The sequence below is a fragment of the Trifolium pratense genome, linkage group LG5, assembly GCF_020283565.1.
Source record: "Trifolium pratense cultivar HEN17-A07 linkage group LG5, ARS_RC_1.1, whole genome shotgun sequence".
Taxonomy (NCBI): domain Eukaryota; kingdom Viridiplantae; phylum Streptophyta; class Magnoliopsida; order Fabales; family Fabaceae; genus Trifolium; species Trifolium pratense.
In genome coordinates, this window is record NC_060063.1 from 27,326,597 (window position 1) to 27,350,497 (window position 23,901).

The following is a 23,901-nucleotide window of genomic DNA, read 5'->3' on the forward strand; positions in this document are numbered from 1 at the left end:
TGGAGACACCAAATCTATCATGAAAGAATATCCTGCAAAAAAGGAGGTAAAGAAAATCTGTAATATTATGACCATAATTCGCCAACTTGTCCGCGAAACTGTTTTCTTCTCGAAAGATATGAGAAAACAACAATTGAATATTAAAAGAAGAGCAATTGCTCCATCTATTTCTGAGGTCCAAAGGGATAATAGACAAATCCTGGGAGGCTTGAATTGCAACTTGAGAGTCACTCTCAACCAATAACTGAGACCAGCCCCGTTTGAGCTTTTTCAATAACCAAGAAAATCGCCATCAATTCATCGTGCAACACCGAATGATAAACAAGCTTACACGAAAAACTACTCAAATGAGTACCATGCTTATCACGAAAGATAGCACCACACATCGTAGAATTAACCAAAGAGTCGTCCGTATTTAACTTGATACATTGATAACACGGAGCATTCCAACGGTCAGGGAGCAAGATCGGCTCCTTCTAGAACACAGGATCAATCATAAAATTGTGTAGCACATAAAAATCATTACCCGAACCAACAACACCTTTAGACAAAGAGAAACTTAATTTGACAGCAGCCTTGATCTTTGTTAAAGCGGAATTCAACAATATGGAAGCATTATTAAATAAAGGAGAAAATTAACGTGTGCCCTTATGTGTCCTAAGGGCACATGTTAAAGTATTTATTAATATAGGAAATTAGTCTCAAAAGTTGTGCATTCAACTTTTTCAAAGTTAATATTTTGTTTTTTCTCAATACAAAACTTCCATTTTAAGTTCCTTAATATGTGTCCTCTAACATGTGCTCTTAGAGTGAATAATAGAGGGCACATGTTAGCCATCCAATCATATGCATAGATTGAATAATAGCGGACAAAAATAACATCCCGAATAAGAGAACTGTGTAGACTGCTACAACAAAGCAATAGAGTCGAGGCTGAGGTATCAATCGAGCAGTTGATCGTCATATATGAAACAATTCAAAAAATACAAAACAATTTCAATATTAGAGTAGTTTGCTACTTAGAGTGCAAACTAATTAAATTCGCTACTTAAGTAGTGAAGATGACCGATACAACTTTGTTTGACGTGAATCAAAGGAAATGAATACGAAATGAAATGAGAAAAGTTTTAGAGTCACATTAGGTTTGCATTTAACTCAGTGTGACGTATGTGGAGTTCGTTGATGCTTTGGTTCTATGTTGAAAACAAGATTTCATGAAAAATGGTGAGTTTTGGAAGGATTTGGAGTGGATAGAAAAAAGTTGGTGGAAGAGAATATTGTTTGTGTTTGAAGGTCCTTGCATATATATAGGTATTGTTTGCTACTTGCGTAGTGAACTTGTGTTTTTCCACAAAATTTGAATGGGAGGTGATAGAAGAGTGAAGAAATGAATGTAAAAAAAAAAAAAAAAAAAAAACTGGAATTTTTACACACCGGCTATAGGTAGCGAACATTATTTATCACTACTTAAATAGTAAAAGGGATATTTTGATCATTTCAAAGGACTCGTGAGAAGATATAGGAGACGCGAATAAAAAGTTTCTTATTAACCGTCACGTCAAATAAAATTATTAGTATCTCTTGGTTGTGGTTTAGTGGGAGATCGGGTAGTCATTTAAATTTGTCATTCTCCGATTGGTGTAATACACCCTTAGTTTGTTTAGAAAACATCTAAGGTTTTTCTTTGTAAGGGATTGAGTACCTCTTGTACTCCCTTATAATACAATTATCTTTAATTATAAAAAAAAAATTGTCACATTAAAACCGAGTATTGTTAAAAAGGAGCAAAAATTAAATCAATTTTAAAATTATGTTTAATGTAAATTTATGATTAAATCTAATTTCTGCATATATTAAAATATTTGTTGATTATAAAAAAAAAATTATTGAAAAATATTCTATTCATATTGGATTAAAAACATTGTAGACAGCATATATGGCTGAACATGAGTGGACTTGTGTTGCTTGCTTGTGATAGCGACAGCTTTGCCCCATTGTTCAAGTTGTACAATTTATTAATCTTGAATTATCTTTATTTTTTTATACTATGTTATTGATGAAATATATTAAGTGAGTTAAAGTATTACATTTGTCGAAAAAGTTGAGATTGAATAATATATGAGTGAGATTACTCGTAAATTTAATGTCTTAAGGTTTTTGGTGAAAATATGGTGTTAAAAATCATTTGTGTAGTTGCTCAAGGCCAAATGTGTAGATCCAACCTAATGAAGTTCCCCCTCTCAATGGCCCAACAATAGTATGAGTGTCCGGTTCGACATGGTGAGCAACATATAAGTGAGAGGACCCATAAATGTAGTGTCAAAAGTCACTTGTGTGACTGCTCAAAGTCCAATGTGTTGATGCAACTCAATGAGGCTCCCCCTCACAGACCAACAGTTGTATCAAATTTATGGATTTTCTCACTTATATGTTGTTCAACCTCAATTCTTTCACCCATTATGAGATTTTAACTCACACTTAATATATCTTAACAGTTATAGGTACAAAGTTTTTGTTGCGTTAGCGGTGTCTAACCTTTGTTGGAGAACTTGTAGACACAAAGTGAATTCTTCCTCTCAACCCAATTTGCTCTATACTTAAGAGCTAGAGATCGAACTCCTAATAATCATTTGCTCAATTAAGTGTTGATAATTATTTTTTCTTCTAACTTGTCGTAATTAGGATTCCCAAAGATGCCGAATATCACACAACTTAGGTTCTTTGGACCATAAACGATACCAATCTTTGAGTCAAAAAATCAGACATCTAACCTTTTTTTTATCAGGGTTGAACTACCTTCCAAACAAACGATAACCTTTCTTTCTGAACGCAAGACTACCCTTCTTCCTGAAAGCTTCGCGGGACGATTTAAAATGGCCTTACTGCACAGGTTGGACGTTTCCTTATGAAAATGAGATCTTTGGGTAGACCCTAAGAAATGAGAATCACTTTAGTGACATTGTTTCAAATGTGGGACACACTGTAATGCGAATTAGTCTGTAAAGTTTGGATGTTGATGTTGTAACGTGCGGAGAGTGATACAAGTGATGTTGTAGTGAATAGAATCTAAACCAATATTTGAGACAAGTTCATGATCAATCAAATGTTGCCAAACAAGTTATTATCAAGATTATAATGTGGCTCCACAAAAAAAAAAAAAATTAATTTTGCTAGTTTGTGAGAAATAAGAGAATTGGAAGAGGCGTAGAATGGTTGCCAACCATTTTTCTCCCAAAAACAAAATATATAAAACAAATAATGTAAACATCCTTTGGCATTTGCCTCTTTTGGATTTGTTCTGCCTTTTAGTTGCGAACTTTATTATGTTTAGATTATATTTCTTACATAGGTGATAATAGTAAATTATATGATGTCTTTAGTAGTAATTTAAGGTAGTTTTAATAGCAGTTGAAGTCTAAAAGCAAACAAATACTTGAAAAAGTGAAGTTATTTGGCCCAGAAACAAGAAAAGTGGAAAAAGCAGCAAAAAAGGACAAAAAACGTAATAAACAGCCTAAGTCATCGTACCTACGATGAGATCCAGCGTGCCGCGATGAGAAGGCGGTTTAAATTGAAGAAAATCTGCAACAAATCTTTTCCATCGTACCACGATGACTTGTCATCGTGGCATGATGAAAGGCGGTTGAAGAAAACAAAAAATCCTGATCAAATCTTCCATTGTACCACGATATGATCCATCGTGGCCACGATGAGGCAATATTACACGCCATCGTGGCCACGATGGGTGCGATAGACGCGCAGAAAAAGCTCAAACCCAACTGAAAAACTATAAATAGAGTTTTCTTCCTCCACTATTATTCATTCAGAAATATTCAGAGACATTGAATATTCACTCTAGAGTTAGGAGAACTCTAAGGAGGAGGCAAGGAAGCCAAGGAACTCCAAGGCCAATAAGGTTCTTTTCTTTCTGTATTTGTAATTTATTTTTCCTAGGTTAGGTGGAGTCGATGAACTCCCTTACGAATGCTTGGTTTTATATAATTTGGGTATAAATTCAATTGTTTCTACTTTCAAACTCTTTTATTGTCTGATTTTATATTTATTTTAATATTGATCACATTAGAATAAAATCTAAGGAGCTAGTGGATATTGGATAGGAAACGAAGCTAGTTATCCCGAATGAAGGACGGTATGTTAAGGTCAAGATTAAACCATTAAATTCAGTACCTGAGATCTTAGTAGTATAGAATTAAAAGCTCAGTCTAGAACGATAAATTCTACCCGAGGCAGAGCTAAGACTAGTTTAGGCAGACGTGACAACTTGCGACACATTGAGCCTTAAAAGTAATGATACCAACGTTTGTAACAAAAAAGTGGAACCTTGGGCAAGGATACTTAAACAGAGTAAGGGCAACCTAAACTAGATTCGAAACAGTTTGTAATAGAAATAGGGAACGAGTGCTCCTGAACCTATTTTAAAAGACTAATCCTGATAGAGGGAAACATGGGAATTAACCGCCAAACAGGAGTAAGGGAGGGATTCGACCACACTTAACCACCTCGCGTGGACACACACGCACTTTTATTTTCTTGTTATATATTTATTTATTTTTAGTCATTTATTTTCCTGCAAATTATTTTATCAGCACAACTATCTCCAAACACCAAAGCAAATGCAAACTATCCTAATTCCTAAGCGAAACTAGTAATTTTGGCACAGTCCCTATGGAGAACGATAACTTATCACTTTATTACTTGATTGCGATTATGTGCATTTCCAGAGCCACCATCAATAGGCCTGTAATATCTAAAAAATAGTTTGATGCAATTTGAATATTATGGTTTGTGTTAAACAAAAATTGATGGATTTGGCTGTTTTACTCAAATAATTTTTTTTTACCCAACTCAAATGTAGTATAAGAGTTTGGATCTGACAAGTCTAAAGTGAGTAGTGGAGAATAAAAAATTGGTATTTCAATCATTCATGATTTTCTCTATGCAAGTAATATCAATCATTAATTTATTTATCAATATATAATATTACTAATACTTTATTATTTAAAATGAGTTTTATCAATATATAATATTACTAATACTTTATTATTTAAAATAAGTTGTTCACTATATAAATGATCAGAAAGTAAAAACAGTTGAAGTAGAAATTTAGTTCACATCGATTCAATAATATTCAATTTATGTATTTTTAAAATAAAATCCATGTGTATGTCCTTACCAATATAGCTTTGGTTGAGGTCAAAGATTCTATAAGTGACCAAACCAATTATATCATGCTAAAATCTCGTTTAGATCAATTTATTTTTGGACTTATGCAAATAAATAAATTTTTATGTATTATTTATAAGTTTGATAAGGTATTTTATGAAATAATAACTTATAAATTTGTTGAGACAAAATCCTATTTTGATGTTTTAAAGATAACAACCCTTAATTAAATTTTAATTTGATTCTGATCATTTTGTGATCTAACAAGTGCTCTTGAGTGATTTAATTTAAGAACAGATGCAATGGATTAAATTAACCTTGTTTCACTCATAAGAAAAGAATCAAGCACGTTTTAGACAAATCTGCCTCAGAGAATGATCTCAGATTGGTCTCCAGACTTATGTGTTCTAAAGCATAAGCACTTATTCAAGTCAACTGGTACAAGACAAGAAAGAACTTTTAAGTTGGACTTATTAAAGGATCATAACAGTGCAAATAAGTCATTTAAGGCAAGGAATTGATTTTGGTTCTTGAGCTTACTCGAATAAGCTTCTTTAAGGAATAATAACTTCACATCTTGCAACAAGGCTTTGTGTTCTCCAAGAACATCATTAAAGAAGTTAATCTAGACCAATGAGAACTCAGCAACAAGTACATACAGCTTGCAATGAAGTTTCATTTCTGATCCAAAGTACAAGCTTATGACATGGGTGGCTACACTCTCCCATAAAATAGTACTTATCTCACTATTCATGTGTCCTTTGAAGGACAAGTGAACAGTGGCTACTCTATGCCTTTGATGAAGAGTTTACAGCTGGTTGACAACTTGCAACAACTTGCAACAGCTATATTTTCGTTGGACCTTATCCACACCATCTCAGAGAATGGTCTCCAACGTCCTGGAGAATGATCTCCCAGTTTCTGCACTTAGGTGGCAATCTTATCCAAATGAATTCAAATCTTATTTTCCCACATGGGAAATACATTTACAACGGATATACACTCAAAGACAACTCATTGACAGTTGGTGGAAGAATATTTCTGACCAACAAGTACAATGTGACAGTCAGAGACCATTAGAAGAATGATCTCCTGAAGCATCTCAAAGACAAAATCACATGGGCTGTTTTGTTTTTCTCACAACGGCTAGTTCCTCACTCACAACGGATATATGTGATGTCCAAGCAACAAAGGAGCATCTCCATCTATAAATAGCACGTTGGTTTAATTGGAAGAGCAAGAACTTGAAGCACACAAAGCAATCTAATACATTCAAACAAGCTCTCCTTTTCACTCTTACTCTAAAGCTCTTTAGAAATCTAGGATCATATATTTGTAGAGTACTTTGAGTGTATCAATTTGTAAGCTTCACATCCGGTTAGGTGTATAAGCTTAGATCCAAAGAAATTGTTGAAAAAAAACCTTAGGATTATCTCAAGTCAATTGGGTATAATTGATTGAGGTAGAGCAGCTGGTTATAGCTGGATACTTTGTGATCTTGGTTTAAGATCATAAAGGGTCTTTGATCTGGGCTTAGATCAAAGGGAAGTTTTCTGTAATCTTGGTCTAGATTATAGTGGATAATCTCACGCAAGTGGGGACTGGAGTAGCCCATACTATTAAGGGGTGAACCAGGATAAATTCTTTGTGTGATCTTCTCTTCCCTTACTCTTTTATTTGTGCAAACACTAACTCACACGAATCACTATATTGCACTTACATTCGAGGAGAACGTTCTCCAGTTAATCTAACCATTTACTATCATAGTGTGTTATTGTGCTTAAATTGTTTTGCAGTTAAATTTTTAAAGGGTCACAATTCAAACCCCCCTTTCTTGTGACAAACATTGTTACTTCAATTGGCATCAGAGCACTGCCTCTAAAAGCTAAGCATCTAACAAGTGCTTGAGGAAAAGATTCAGGAAGGAAGTAATGTCTAAACCTGCAAAATTCATCTCAGAAGGAGGATCATCAAATAGACCACCTCTTTTTGAAGGAAATGACTACTACTACTGGAAAGACAAGATGGAATTGTTTCTTAGGTCACAAGATATCAATATGTGGGCTGTAGTAGAAGTTGGAGACTATGCTCCACTGGTCAAAGACTCATTCACACCAAAACCACAGCTTGAGTGGACAACTCAAGAATCTGACAGGGTACTACTAAACACTAAAGCTCAATTATTTATTAAAAGTGCTTTGTGCAGGGAAGAATATGACAGGATCATGGAATGCAAGACGGCCAAAGATATGTGGACCACTCTTCAAACACACCATGAAGGAACCAGCCACATAAAAGAAACAAGGATTGACATAGGAGTAAGAAAGTTTGAACTGTTTGAAATGAGTAACAGTGAAACTATAGATCAAATGTATGGAAGGTTTACAGTTATCATAAATGAGCTAAATTCTCTTGGTAAAAAATATACCACACATGAGAGAATAAGAAAGCTACTAAGATGTCTACCAGAAGAATGGAGACACATAGTAACTGCAATAACTGTAGCAAAAGATCTCAAAACAATGGATCTGGAAGATTTCATTGGATCCTTAAAAGCTCATGAAGCAATACTTCAAGAAAAGAAACCAGCAAAGAACAAAATGATTGCTCTAGAATCACAAGTAGAAGAGAACTTAAAAAGAGAAATAAGATGTGATGAAGAGAATCATCTTCAACAAGACGATGAGGAAGAAATAGCTTTTCTCTTGAGAAGAATCCAAAAGCTAATGATGAGAAGAAATCAAATCAAAAGATCATTCCCACCAAGAAGAAATGAAGCTGATCTAAGCCAAGTAAAATGCTACGGATGCAATCAAACTGGACATTACAAAAATGAATGTCCAAATCTAAAGCAAAGAAAACCTCCCTACAAATCTATGATGGCTACATGGGACGATCTAGAAGAAATACCAGAAGAAGAAGAAGCAAATGTTTGCCTAATGGCAAGAACTGACTTTGATGAGGTAAACCTTGAACCTTGTTCATCATGCATGAAAACTGAAAAATTATTTGATAATCTCTTATATGATTCACAAATTACTGCTCAAAAATATGATCAACTTAAAATTGAACTTACTAGAGTAATTCAAGAAAAAGATGAATATAAAACTAAAAATAAAATTTTAGAAGAAACTTTGGAAAAAACTCAGCATGATCTAGATAAAATTTATAAGTTAAAAGAAAACTTAGAACTAAAACAAAGTGTTTCAGTTTTAGAAAAAGACATAACCAAATGTGTGAAAGCTACTGAAACTTTTGAAAATACTATAGGAGTTCAACAAAGAGTCGTTGATAAAAATGGAATAGGTTCTAAAACGTATCAAACAATTTATGATAAAAATTTCTTACCTAAAAAAGATCAAAAAATAAAAAGACTATTTTGTTCCTTCTGTCATAAACATGGACATATAAGATACTTTTGCTTTAAGAAAAGATCTACACACCATGTAAAAGATCATTCTCCAGATAATCTCCAAAACTATTTTCAAAAGAAATCATACAAAAGGTCATCTCATAAGAAAATACCATTTAAAAACACTAACCATCAAGGACCCAAAACACTATGGGTACCAAAAGTCTTACTAAACTCAAATGCAGGAATGTCTGCTAGCAGTCAAGAAAAAGCCATGGTACTTGGACAGTGGCTGCTCAAGGCACATGACCGGAGACAGACACAGCTTCCTTTCCCTTGAGGAAAAGGAAGGAGGAACCGTTACCTTTGGTAATAATGAAAAAGCTAGTATCAAAGGTAAAGGTATAATAGGTAAAATTAATTCTGCTAAATTAGAAAATGTTCATTATGTAGAGGGTCTAGAACATAACTTAATAAGTATTAGTCAACTGTGTGATAATGGTCTTGAAGTAATTTTTAAAACTCATACATGTGAAATTAAGCAAATATCTACTGGAAAAACTCTTTTTAATGGATCAAGAAAAAAGAATGTATATGTCATATATCTAGATGAACTGCCTGTTGAGTCATGTTTTGTATCTCTTGAAAAGGATAAATGGATTTGGCACAAAAGGGCAGGACATGTAAATATGAGGACAATTGCAAAACTTTCTCAACTTGATCTAGTAAGAGGATTACCAAAGATAAGTTTTGACAAAGATAAATTATGTGAAAGTTGTACAAAAGGAAAACAAACCAAAAGTAGTTTTAAACCTAAAGACTTTATTTCAACTAAAAAACCTCTTGAATTACTTCACATAGATTTGTTTGGACCTGTTAAAACTACTAGTCTAGGTGGTAAAAATTATGGCTTTGTTATTGTTGATGATTACTCTAGATACACATGGGTTTTGTTTTTAAAAAGTAAAGATGAATCTTTTGAATCTTTTAAAATCTTTTGTAAAAAGGTTCAAAATGAAAAAGGTTCAAATATCATTTCCATAAGAAGTGATCATGGTGGAGAATTTGAAAACTCCTATTTTGAATCATTCTTCAATGAAAATGGTATTTCTCACAACTTTTCTTGTCCAAGAACTCCTCAACAAAATGGAGTTGTTGAAAGAAAAAATAGAACCTTACAAGAAATGGCAAGAACTATGATAGATGAATCCAATGTTGAAAAATACTTTTGGGCTGAAGCTATCAACACTGCTTGCTATATCTTGAATAGAATGTCTATAAGAAAAGTTTTAAACAAAACACCTTATGAACTTTGGAAAGATAAAAAACCAAATGTCTCTTATTTTCACATTTTTGGGTGTTATTGTTACATCTTAAATATTAAAGATAATCTAGGAAAATTTGACTCTAAATCTGATAAAGGAATTTTCTTAGGATACTCTCTAACCTCTAAAGCATATAGAGTTTATAATCTAACATCAAAATCTTTAGAAGAAAGCATGCATGTAAAATTTGATGAATTTGATGATATATCATGTGTAAGAGAAATAGATGATGAAGATGAGCAAAACTCATCAAAAGAACAAGTCATAGAACAGGAATCACCACCACATGAACCTCCTAGAACTTGGAAGGTTGTAAGCAATCACCCTCAAGAACAAATAATAGGTGACACTGCAGAAGGTGTAAGAACCAGAAGATCATTTCAAGTTAATGAGAACAATCTAGCTATGATCTCTCAAATTGAGCCAAAATCCATAGAAGAAGCAATCACTGATGAATCATGGATAATAGCTATGAAAGAAGAACTTTCACAATTTGAGAAGAATGAAGTTTGGAAGCTAGTACCAGATCCTTTAGACCATTCTATCATTGGAACTAGATGGGTCTTCAGAAACAAAATGGATGAAAATGGTAAGGTAATTCGCAACAAAGCAAGACTTGTTGCTCAAGGTTATAATCAACAAGAAGGTATAGACTATGATGAAACATTTGCACCAGTAGCAAGGTTAGAAGCAATAAGAATCTTACTTGCATATGCATCTCATAAATGTTTTAAACTTTTTCAAATGGACGTAAAAAGTGCTTTTCTAAATGGATTTTTAAATGAAGAGGTTTATGTCCATCAACCTCCTGGTTTTAAAAATGAACAAAAACCTAATCATGTTTTTAAACTTACCAAAGCTCTATATGGACTTAAACAAGCACCAAGAGCATGGTATGATAGACTAAGCTCTTTTCTAATTGAAAATGGTTTTTCTAGAGGAAAAATAGATACAACACTTTTTAGAAAAACAAATGAAAATGATTTGTTAATTGTACAAGTATATGTTGATGATATTATATTTGGTGCTACTAATAAAAAAATGTGCGAGGATTTTTCAAACCTTATGCAAAGTGAATTTGAGATGAGCATGATGGGAGAACTCAGATTCTTTCTTGGCTTGCAAATCAAGCAACAAGATGATGGAATTTTTATTAGTCAAGAAAAATACATCAAAGATCTTCTCAAAAAATACAACATGAATGAAGCAAAGATCATGACTACTCCAATGCATCCATCAACAAATTTAGACAAAGATGAAAATTGTAAAACTGTGTCTGAGAAGGAATATAGAGGAATGATTGGATCACTTCTATATTTAACTGCAAGTAGACCAGACATTGTATTCTCAGTTGGTCTTTGTGCAAGATTTCAAACATCTCCAAGAGAATCTCATCTTACAGCAGTCAAAAGGATTTTTAGATATTTGGTGGGAACACCAGATGTTGGTCTATGGTACAAAAAGGGATCTCATTTTGACCTAAAAGCCTATTGTGATGCTGACTATGCTGGTGACAAGCTTGAAAGAAAAAGCACAAGTGGTGCTTGTCAGTTTCTTGGTGAAGCTCTTGTAAGTTGGTGCTGTAGGAAGCAAAACACCATAGCACTCTCAACAACTGAAGCAGAATATGTATCAGCTGCAAATTGTTGTTCACAAGTGATATGGATCAAAAATCAACTTGAGGACTTTTCCCTAAGGTACACAAATATTAAAATTCTTTGTGATAATACTAGTGCCATTAATTTATCAAAGAATCCCATTCAGCATTCTAGATCTAAACATATTGAAATTAAGCATCATTTCATACGTGACCATGTTTGCAAAAAAGATGTTGAATTAATATTTGTTGATACTGAATCTCAATTAGCTGATATTTTTACAAAACCTCTAACTGAAGATCGTTTTAATTTTATTAAAGAAAATTTAAGAATTATAAAAAATCCCAGCTGAATATTGTTGAGACAAAAGTTTCTCCTCTTGGAGAACGTCAGGAGAACATTCTTTCCCTGAACAAAAAAAAATCAGGTCTTAAAAAATGATCTAAGTTCTGGCTAAAAACTCTTAAATGTTTATTTCTCAAATTAATTATAATTTTTAAGTCCTTTACTCTTCCCATGACATTTGTCTCTCTCTTTCTCACGCCTTAACTATCTCTCTCTCTCTCCTTTTAGTTTTTCTAAGTACAATTTGCAACTATTCATAATTGTACTAAGCTACACCTAACCTATCTATCAAATCCTTTCCTATTCTCTAGACACTCTCTCATTAGTGGTTTATTTAATCAAAACAAAATCTACACTCTTTCATCATCACTTCCGTAAAATCCTTATCTCTTCTCCACTATTCATCAAACCCTTATCTCTTCTCCACTGTTCATCTTCCAAAATCAAATTTTGCTTCCATGGCTCGTTTGAAGAAACCTGCAAACAAGAACAAAATGGAAAGTTGTTCATCCTCTTCTCAAAAGTCAGGTACCAAATCATCCTCTTCTAAATCCCTTTCAACTCGTGAAAATGAGATTGAAGTTCAGTCAAATCCCTCAAATACGCCTCAAACAAACCAACCCTCTATTGAAACACAATCACCACCACCAACAACCATTCAAATCTCTGAAGTTTTAATTGGAACCATTCCAATTGCTTGTAAAACCGTCATTGAACCCATTCAATGTTCTCAAACCACTGCTGTATTCAAAACCACCACTCCAAAAATCAAAACTAACCCTATCACTAAGAAAACTTCAACTTCAACCAAAACCAAAAAATCAAAATCACTTGATGCTTCAAAAGTCAGAAAATCAAGTAGATTAGCCTCAGGTGCTGGGAGAAGACCAGCAATAGATAAAACTGTGTACTCTCTCTCTGATGATGATTCAGAAAATACACACTCAGGCTCTCCAAAAGCCAAATCTGTTCCTGAAATTAAAACCTACTCAAAAAGACCTTCATCGTCCAAACACCACACCAAACCTTCAAAATCTGAATCTTCTGAAGAAGATATCATGATTAGAAAACTCAAAAAACCTGCTCCTCTTATTCATGAGGATTGTCAACAAAGTTTTGAAATTTTTTCCAAGAAAAAACCTGTTCTTCCTGGTAGAGTGTATAACTTTGATGATCTTATCAACACAGATCATGACCTAACCCAATATACCAACCCTCTTGGATGGACAAACTTGTTCAACATTAGAGAAACTCATTATCCTAACCTTATCTCAGCCTTTTACTTCAATGCTGTCATTTCCTCTGAACAAACCTACATTGCCTCTGAACTCAAAGGAGTAAAATTCAAGGTCTCTGAACAACTTCTAAGTGAACTCTTAGAGGTACCCTCATCTGGTCACAAACTGTATGGAGAAAGCTGGTTCTCCATGGCAGGAGTAAACAAGGAAACATTCATGTCTGAAATCTATGAACCCGGAACCTCTCTCAAAAATCCATCCTCTTCCAAACTTAAACTTGTGTTCAAAATGTTCCACAACATGTGTCTTCATGCCATCTTTCCCAGAAAAGGTAGCAAGGATAAAGTCACTGACAATGATATGTTGATAATGTATCATATGTTCAACAAAATTCCTCTCAACCTACCCTTTGTCATGCTCAAACATATGGTTTCTGTCATTGAAAATGAATCCAGAAAAGTCACTCTTCCTTATGGTATGTTTCTAACAAGAGTCTTCAACAAGTTCAAAGTAAGCTTTGAAGGAGAAGAAGGAAAGAATTCATCTACCACATTCTCTCTAAAGAATATTGGAAGAATGAAGTTCATAGGAGATATTGAAGACCACACCATTAGTGAACAAGGCCAGAAAAGGAAAAGAGAAGAATTTGAAAAGGACAACAATCTGGACCTTCTAGCTGAAGTCATGACAACACAGCAGGGAGACCATCCAGAGATCATTCTCCCAGTCTCAGCTCCAACAGAACAAACCAAAGAAACTGTAAGTGAGAAAACCACTTCTGCTCAGTTCAACCCTTTTGTATCCCTAGAGTTTGATAACCTAAGAAATGATTTTGGCAACCCTCAAAACCCACACACCTCTGTCTTGGATAAAAGCTTTTCCACCATTAATAATCCTGTCAATACATCCATCTTCTCACCTTTATTAACCTCTCCACAAACCTCTTTTGACACAACAGATTTTCTGAAAAATTTTATTTCAACTCCTTCAGATTTTTCAAAAATACATCAGCCTATCTATACTGATGCTGGTCCATCTCTGCCATCCTTCCCTCAAAACTTTGCTTCCATGAACTCCTTTTGCACTAGCTATCCATCAACTGATTCTGCTGCATACCAAAACTCTGCTAATTTACCTCCTTTTGACTCTAGACCCATCAAAAAGTCAAAAGTTGAGAAAGATATGGCTAAGCTCTTTCAAGCCATCAAGATCAACAACACTCTGATGAACTACACTATCCATGAGCACCAGCTCTTTAGAACTTGGCTCACAGAAGAATTTTGCCCAGCAATGCGTATCAATCCACCTCCATCCAATCCTCCTCCACAAGTTCCTGATTTTCCAGAACTTGACCAGGATTCCAGCCCTGATAACTCTCCACCAGCAGATCCTCAGTAGCACTCCTTCATACCTCCCAGGCCTTTTTGCTGTTGACAAAAGGGGGAGAATGAATTCTGTAGTAATTAGGGGGAGATTGTGATATTTTGAAATATTTTAAAAAACTCTTTTGATTATGTTGTTGTCAGTCTTAGAATTTGTAGATATAGTTGGAAGTTGTTTTGGTTTCAACTTCTAATTGTATGTTGTTTAAATTCTAAGAACTTAGATTATGTTTTTGAATTATTATGTTTTTGATCATTAATCATGTACTTGAACAATGTCATATTCTCTGATTATGAGTTTGATTAATGAATGTTATGTTTGATTCAAATTTATGTCTTTACATATTTTTACTCAATTTGCATTTGCATATTTTATAAATTGATAAAGAATGCTAAAATTGAGGGGGAGCTTTATATGGTTTAATCAGAATATGGTTTAATCAGAATATGGTATTATTACTGAATATGGTTTAATCAGAATCACAATCAAAAATTAATTAAAGGTTTTGTCATCATCAAAAAGGGGGAGATTGTTGAGACAAAATCCTATTTTGATGTTTTAAAGATAACAACCCTTAATTAAATTTTAATTTGATTCTGATCATTTTGTGATCTAACAAGTGCTCTTGAGTGATTTAATTTAAGAACAGATGCAATGGATTAAATTAACCTTGTTTCACTCATAAGAAAAGAATCAAGCACGTTTTAGACAAATCTGCCTCAGAGAATGATCTCAGATTGGTCTCCAGACTTATGTGTTCTAAAGCATAAGCACTTATTCAAGTCAACTGGTACAAGACAAGAAAGAACTTTTAAGTTGGACTTATTAAAGGATCATAACAGTGCAAATAAGTCATTTAAGGCAAGGAATTGATTTTGGTTCTTGAGCTTACTCGAATAAGCTTCTTTAAGGAATAATAACTTCACATCTTGCAACAAGGCTTTGTGTTCTCCAAGAACATCATTAAAGAAGTTAATCTAGACCAATGAGAACTCAGCAACAAGTACATACAGCTTGCAATGAAGTTTCATTTCTGATCCAAAGTACAAGCTTATGACATGGGTGGCTACACTCTCCCATAAAATAGTACTTATCTCACTATTCATGTGTCCTTTGAAGGACAAGTGAACAGTGGCTACTCTATGCCTTTGATGAAGAGTTTACAGCTGGTTGACAACTTGCAACAACTTGCAACAGCTATATTTTCGTTGGACCTTATCCACACCATCTCAGAGAATGGTCTCCAACGTCCTGGAGAATGATCTCCCAGTTTCTGCACTTAGGTGGCAATCTTATCCAAATGAATTCAAATCTTATTTTCCCACATGGGAAATACATTTACAACGGATATACACTCAGAGACAACTCATTGACAGTTGGTGGAAGAATATTTCTGACCAACAAGTACAATGTGACAGTCAGAGACCATTAGAAGAATGATCTCCTGAAGCATCTCAAAGACAAAATCACATGGGCTGTTTTGTTTTTCTCACAACGGCTAGTTCCTCACTCACAACGGATATATGTGATGTCCAAGCAACAAAGGAGCATCTCCATCTATAAATAGCACGTTGGTTTAATTGGAAGAGCAAGAACTTGAAGCACACAAAGCAATCTAATACATTCAAACAAGCTCTCCTTTTCACTCTTACTCTAAAGCTCTTTAGAAATCTAGGATCATATATTTGTAGAGTACTTTGAGTGTATCAATTTGTAAGCTTCACATCCGGTTAGGTGTATAAGCTTAGATCCAAAGAAATTGTTGAAAAAAAACCTTAGGATTATCTCAAGTCAATTGGGTATAATTGATTGAGGTAGAGCAGCTGGTTATAGCTGGATACTTTGTGATCTTGGTTTAAGATCATAAAGGGTCTTTGATCTGGGCTTAGATCAAAGGGAAGTTTTCTGTAATCTTGGTCTAGATTATAGTGGATAATCTCACGCAAGTGGGGACTGGAGTAGCCCATACTATTAAGGGGTGAACCAGGATAAATTCTTTGTGTGATCTTCTCTTCCCTTACTCTTTTATTTGTGCAAACACTAACTCACACGAATCACTATATTGCACTTACATTCGAGGAGAACGTTCTCCAGTTAATCTAACCATTTACTATCATAGTGTGTTATTGTGCTTAAATTGTTTTGCAGTTAAATTTTTAAAGGGTCACAATTCAAACCCCCCTTTCTTGTGACAAACATTGTTACTTCAAAATTAACATAAAAATAACTTATAAATAATACATAAAAATTTATTTATTTATATAAATTATTTTACATAAGCTAAAAAATAATTCAATCAAAAGGTACCTTAAAGTTTAAAAAGCTTAGACAATTCTCCACTTTCAAGTTACATTTATGAGATAGGATCACAAGTATATTGTCCTCACCACTCATATCAAAGCTTTATGCATTGATAAAAGTTGAAACCTCACAATCACATGTCTCCTCCTCACATACATACAAGCTTTGCATAATTGAATTAAAAGTATAATCTAAAAACATTCTTTCCACTTGCTGTTCTAATATGTTACTATTTGCATGCTTAGACCCCTATTTACTTTCTGAAAATACTTAACAGTTTCATTTACTAAAATTTATGTTCATGTATTACACTACCAACCAATGTTTTAAAAACCGGACCGGACCAATACAAGACAGAACAATACAAGACAGAACAGCACAAGACAAACATTTAAGGTATTGAACAAACTTTGTATTGTACGATATTTGGTGGACAAAAGGTTATTTTGGTATTTTAGACAACTTGTGCTGAGGACAAAAAGTTGTCCCGTGGTTCTGTGGGGGACAAGAATTTCAAGTTTTGTCCTATCCCTTGGCCCCAAGTTTGTCCAGTACCAGGAACAGTTTTAAAATCAAACACAGTACAGCAGGAGTTGTCATGTCCAGTCCCTTATTTTTTAGCAGATCAAACACACCGATATAGTAACAATTGTAATAGTAAGAAAAGATATAGAAGACAAACTTGAAAGCATGCATTTTCATAATACGGAGTATTTTTTTTTTATTCATCTTAATCTTTCTATTTTTTTCTATTTTTTATTGACTAAACTTTCTATAATTTTTTTTATTGTTTATGTTTTGTTCATATATGTTTTATTTCTATTTTTAAGCATATCATCTTTTTATTGTATTTATCTTATATTCTTTCTATATATTTTTTTTGTATATATATTTTTAGTAAAATTACAATGAAGGATACAAAACTTGGTACATGGTTAAAACTACTAAGGATAAATTAGTAAATTTTGTAGTAATCGATTTTATTTAAAAAATTGACCGATTAGCTTGACATAAAACAGGACGAGTGAGATTTTCAACTCGATATCTCTAGTAGATCCGCTCCACTCCACACTGTTTTAAATGAGTTAGTGGTGTTAAGGGTCATTGATTGGCATGCAGAATAGTATATAAATTTTACATTGGAAATGATAATTTTTAAACTTCAAAATAGTTGAATACACATTTTTTTTCAAGGCAGAGTGACCATTTATATCCTTAACTAATGCCCTAGAAGGACTAGTTAGTGTGACCCTTTTACATTGTTCCAGAGTCATGCTAACATGCGTCTTTAAGACACATAAATCACTTCCAACTCAGTTTTAGCCGGATTCAAAATTCACTCAAAATCATTTTTTGTTTTAAATATGTTAGGCTGACCTGTTTTGTTTTGATGTTTAAGAACACATTTATAAAAGACCAGTACTTGAATATCACTAATATTAAGGGTCTAATCTGCATTAGGGTTTTCAATTCACCAAAATTATAAGAGCTAAACAAGCCTAACATAAGTTCTATACTTAAGAATTGCAAAGTCAAATTACAAAAATACACAACCAAAAGTTCAATGCTTAACTAAATAAAAAACTTCATGAATCAATACAAATACTACATAATTGCATATTTTGAAACCTTATTTGCTTATTCAAAACTGAATGATGTAATAATATGATACTAAATCACAACATAGCAACTAACAGTACAAAGCTAAGAAGACAACAAAAAAAAGTTTATTGAGTAACACAAATGTAAGGATGATAATAACAAGACTATAATAAATTATAGAACTAGTGACATGAACTTTTCTTCAACCAAAGTTTCATGTAAGTTGAAGATGTTCTTTTCTTGCAGGAATATAGATTGTAGGATTGTACAGCTAGCTCTTGATACATGCTGAATATTTTGAACAACTATTTTGCCTGCTATAGTATTCTCTTCATACAAGTGAAGAAACTCTAGGGCTTTGAAGGAGATGGAGATGATGGAGGCTTCAAATCTGGATACTGCGAGTCAAAAAAGTAGCAAAGTATGTGTTAGAAGCATGAATATAACTCAAAAAAATGGTTTTCATGTAATAAAATTTCTTCTGAAGACTTGGTATCCGGCCTAAGGACCGACTAATCCAAGAGACACCAATCCCACTGTCCACTGCGGGGGGCCCAATTGAAGTCATATGGACTAATCCAACACAGAAAGTGGTACCTGAAGGATTCTAATGGGAGACCTTGAAAGAACACACTCCAAGGTCCCAAGTCTTCACCACCAGGCCAACCCATGTGGGTTTAATGGTTTTCATATATTAATTTATCACTTATTGCATAACAATTTGAAAGGATTTAATTTATATACATTGTCAGTGTAAAGGTTGTTACACGGCCAATCAAATCATAACCATCCGATTATTGTCAGTGGTTATGATTTGTCGACATTGTAAAGTTTTTGACAGTGAAAGTGTATCAAAATTAATCTCATTTTGAAAACTTAAAAAAATATATCTTTTCTTCGAAATGCAACTTCACATTGTGTCCTAATTTTATTCTACATTTCACACTAACAAAATATGTGCAAAGAAAAGTTCGAAGAAAATTGTCAACAACAAGCATATATAATTGAGCATTAAAGTGAAAAACTCGAAGAAAAAAAAAGGGATGAAATTAAGACATTACATATGGGTATGGTGAAAGTGGTCTAGATTGCACAGGAATTGACTTTGCCTCAGCTTCAGTTTTCGGCACGGAGTTTATTTCTGGGGCAGGTTCTGCTGCCGCTTCTACTTTGGGCTCAGGTTCTGCTGCTGCTTCTACTTTGGTCACAGGTTCTACTGCTGCTTCTGCTTTGATCTCGGACACAGTTTCGGGAGTAGCTTCTGTTTTCTGTACAGTGCCACCAGCTGTAGCAAGCTCTGGAATATTTTCCGTTGCTGCGGGAAGAGATTTATTGTTGGTGGAAGTTGGTAGAAGAGCCTTTCCGATGTCCTAATGTTCCCGGCCATTCCATTCAAAGAAGAATCACATAGGATAAATTTAAGAAAATACATCGTCAATCGAGATATATATTCTAAAATGCATCACATTGTAGTTGCAACTAATACTAATTTATCAAGATATATAGATTATGAAGAATTTCAAGCACCTTTATTTCATCAACAAGTTCCTTAGGAGCAACCTTGGTGTTCAAGAATTCCTGAACTTGTTTTAGTGTATTCTTCCGGTCCTGCCATCAAATAAACAATTTAATAAAAAAGAAAAAACAAATTAATAATACTTTACTCAATAAAAAATTATAAAAGAGAAGTGCAGGGCATGATGGAACTGGCATAATAATCATGCAATGGTCGCTCATAATTCTATAAACTCATCGATGTACAACTTGATCAATAACATATTCTCACTTTCTGATGGAAGTTAATAGAAAAAGCAATGATCATATTCCCCTAGAATGTGTCGTGCAAACAGAAAATTGCTTAATTTTCCCCATAACTTTGCATGTCCCAGCAGCAACAATGTTAAAAACATTTGTACTTTTAAGATAAAATATGTTCTTCACTACGATTAGGAAGATCATTGTATTGGAGAGAATACAGGGAAACATTTTGCTTCAAAGTAAACAATTAAACATAATTTATAAATTATGAGAAATTTTTCTTTTCTAACAGCATAAAGAGTCTCTCAATTTACTCATCAAGTTCAAGTAATTATTTTTTATCAACTAATTCTATCTATCAGATATTATTTTGGTATTCGATTATCATTTATTATTATTGTTTAATAGTCACAATATATGACCTTGTCAGGTTCAGATCCTCTCCTGCCTCTCCAACGGCGTCTCAGTCATTAGATTAATCCAACAAACTTGTTGGAGAGGCAGATTGGGCTGCAGAGGATCCATTCTGACTTGTTTTACCTATTTGACGCAAAATTAACTTTCTTTTACAAGTGAATTATTTAATAATGATTTGACTTATTCTAAAGGACTGTTTGGATTGGTTTGTTTGAGCTTATTTACTAGCATAATTTTGGGAGAACTTATGAAAATTGTCAATTTTCATAAGTTTTTTTAAGCTTATTTTCATAAGTTCTCCATTATAGTTTATGAAAATAGCTCGTAGCATATATAAAAACAATTTATCTTTATTTTATCTTTTGCAATAAAAATAGCTTATGTAAGCTTATCTATAAGCACTTATCATGATAAGCTGCAAATAAACTGTTTATTGAAACAGGCCCCAAGTCACTCACACACACAACTTATTAAAATTCAAACAAAACGTGTTACGAAACTAACTCTTCATATATCATAACACACTATCATGTGATAGTATGTTTACATCTAGTTATTATTATAAAATAAATGCACAAACATGCAACAAAAGAATTGTGGCTTTCTGGATTCAACAGTGCATTGTTCAACAGAATTGATGATAATAAACAACACAAAGCCATCCCTCATAGAAAAACACACTTACCTCGGCAAATAGAAGCTTCTTGCTTGCAAACTGAACAAGTGCAGCTGATCCTACAAGTTGGAGAATTGTTTCTATCTACAAATATAGTAACATCGCAAAAAATATGTCAGTAGAGTCATGCCATAGTGGACCATTGCATGTTAAGCAAAAGGCAATAACTCATTAGATCAACCTCGGAAAAAGCTAATGCACCAATTCCAGTAGCTGCAGCAATCCCAAGAGTAACAGCCAAGCCATCAGATTCCTGCAATAAACCACCATTAATTATAAACACTCATAACGCTAAGATTTAATGACGAGTAAGTTCATTTTCTACATTTTCATGTTCCCTTTCTTATCATTTTCTCCAAAAGAAAATTTGAGTACATTCATCGTATTCTTTAATTTAACAGAAGGGTTTTTTCAACTATTTTGCAGTTTGAAAACCAATAGTTGTATTTTGCATGTGCATCGACATTGAATATTACAATCGCGAGTAGATAAATCTAAGATACATACGCCGATTACTTCATTGATAGTATCTGTCAAACTGCCAAAATCCAAGCTCAATGCTTTCTTTGGTTCAATCCAAGGAAGGCCACTATTCTGCAGAATACCAAACAATGTGAGTGTATTGACCAACATAGAAATTTCGGTATTAAGATTATGATAAATACGAAAACCAAAAATGCGAAAATGAAAAGAAATACCAGCCATCCTTGTGGTCCTTCCGCACCATCCTTAATTGCATAAGCAGATTTAAATCCGTTAAGGGTGACTAACTCTGCAACCAGTTCAGAGTTCCCATCAAATCTGGCTTCCATCACAAGTTCACTCAATCAGCCTCAAGTACATTCTTTTGCAAAATGCAAGAAGAAACAATAATTTTATGTAATTAATTTTCCTCACATGTTGAATCAGATAACACCGACTGCAGATGTATCGGCCTGACTAATTTTATTTTATTTTTGTGAATGCTCCACAAAGAACATAGCCTATGTGTACTTTTATTAATAAAGTGGCAATAATGACCATTTTACAACCGTCCCCGAGGGGATCTGAACTTTGTAACTTGAGGTTACACAGCTAAGCTTTTACCACTGAGTTGACACCTCAAGTGTAAGATATGTGTCCTCTATGGTGATTGATAAAACTAAACTATTTTCGCCAAACAGAAAATTGTGGTCATGGTTTGATCATCACTTCAATTTTAGCTGCATTCTCAGTTCTAGAGTTTCCCCTACACTCATTTGGACTATGAAGCACTAACACAGACACAAACACCGCATATAACACTAACATTGATACATCGACACCAGTAATAATTTAAGAAAATGATGATTTAATTGAATGTAATCACATATGTTGGCATCGTGTGTCGGACACTAACATGTATCCAACATCATAATTATTTACCAAAAATGCAGTCTTCCTAACTTATATTCTAATCTTCTCTCTATCACAATTATTTACTACAATCTACCATCTCCTTATTAGCAATTCATCATAAACGCGGCTGCGAAAACTGAAAATGTTTTTAGAAAGCAAACAAATCCTAATGCTACATCACAAACATGAATCACAATTGATAAAACACAAATTCTACAAATAAAATTGATCTTTGTTATCCTTACTTGTCAAGAATAAACAATGTAGTATTCTCAGGTTCCTTAAACTTCAAGGAAATCTTCTTTAAGAACCCCGGCTTATCATCACCTTTATAAGCGATCGACACCGATTTCTTCTTCAAACCACCAACATTTGGACCACCAACTTGTCTAATCTCAGCCAAACCTCTTATATCAAGCAACTGAGCATTCCCATCAGCACCTAATTTAACATAAGCATTTTTAGCTGATTCAACACCCCAAGGCTTAGGTTTCTTCAAAATCTGAGACAAAATCAATGGCACTGCCAAAATAGCTACACCACCAGCAAGAATTAAAGGGTTCTCAGTTGCAAAACCTATGACACTATCTACAAAACCATTAACATCAATGTCACCACCTGAAGAAGCACTTGGAGATAGTCCTAATGCTTCTTCATATGTTAGAGCATTTGCAAATTCACCATTGTTAACATTCACAACTGAAGCTGTAGCAAGGAAAAGACCCTTTTGAAAATTCTTTGATAAAAACTCTCTTAAGTTGTGTTTTTTGTTGATTGAAGTGGAAAAGTTTGAAACTTTGCATGTAGAAATTGTTGGGTGTGATGAAAATTTTGTTCTGTCAGAAAGCACTGAAAGGGGGGTGAAAACAGTAGAATTGAGGGCCTCCATAGCATAATTTTATATGACAGCAAATTTTTATGAGGCTCTCAAAATTTGAAACTTAAGGAACTATCATAAATTATTACAAGCTCAAAGGGTTGATGTATTGATATCTTGATGGTGTTGATTTTGTTTCTTTGTGAAATGAGTGGCAAAATTGAGAAGATAGAGAGAAAGGTGTAAAAAGGGTAAAAATGTGTAATGAAGTGGGTGACACTGAAGTGATGATGTGGCAAGGGATATATGAACAAGACTAATGGTTGGTTGACATGTGGAGAATGAAGATGAGATGCAGCTGATGAGGATTGAGGTGAGGTTTTTCATTCATGGTATGAAAATTGTGTGGCTAAGAAAATGTCTTAGACTAGAGACAGTGGAAGAATAGAAGTAGTACTAGTACTACTACTCTCTAGAGAATGCATGCAGTACAATCATCTTAGATGAAACACATGGATTTTGATTCCT

General features: G+C 33.8%; 1 protein-coding gene across 1 annotated transcript; it reads right to left on the reverse strand.

The window, feature by feature from the left end:
• Window positions 1–18,431: 18,431 nt before the first annotated feature.
• LOC123883148 (rhodanese-like domain-containing protein 4, chloroplastic) lies at window positions 18,432–23,901 on the reverse strand. Its single transcript, XM_045931876.1, has 8 exons — window positions 22,802–23,901; window positions 21,878–21,980; window positions 21,687–21,773; window positions 21,361–21,432; window positions 21,189–21,263; window positions 19,856–19,936; window positions 19,390–19,698; window positions 18,432–18,726 (listed from the first exon to the last, which is right to left on the reverse strand). The coding sequence occupies exons 1-8, from the start codon at window positions 23,443–23,445 to the stop codon at window positions 18,679–18,681; spliced, it is 1,419 nt and encodes a 472-aa protein (XP_045787832.1). The 5' UTR covers window positions 23,446–23,901; the 3' UTR covers window positions 18,432–18,678.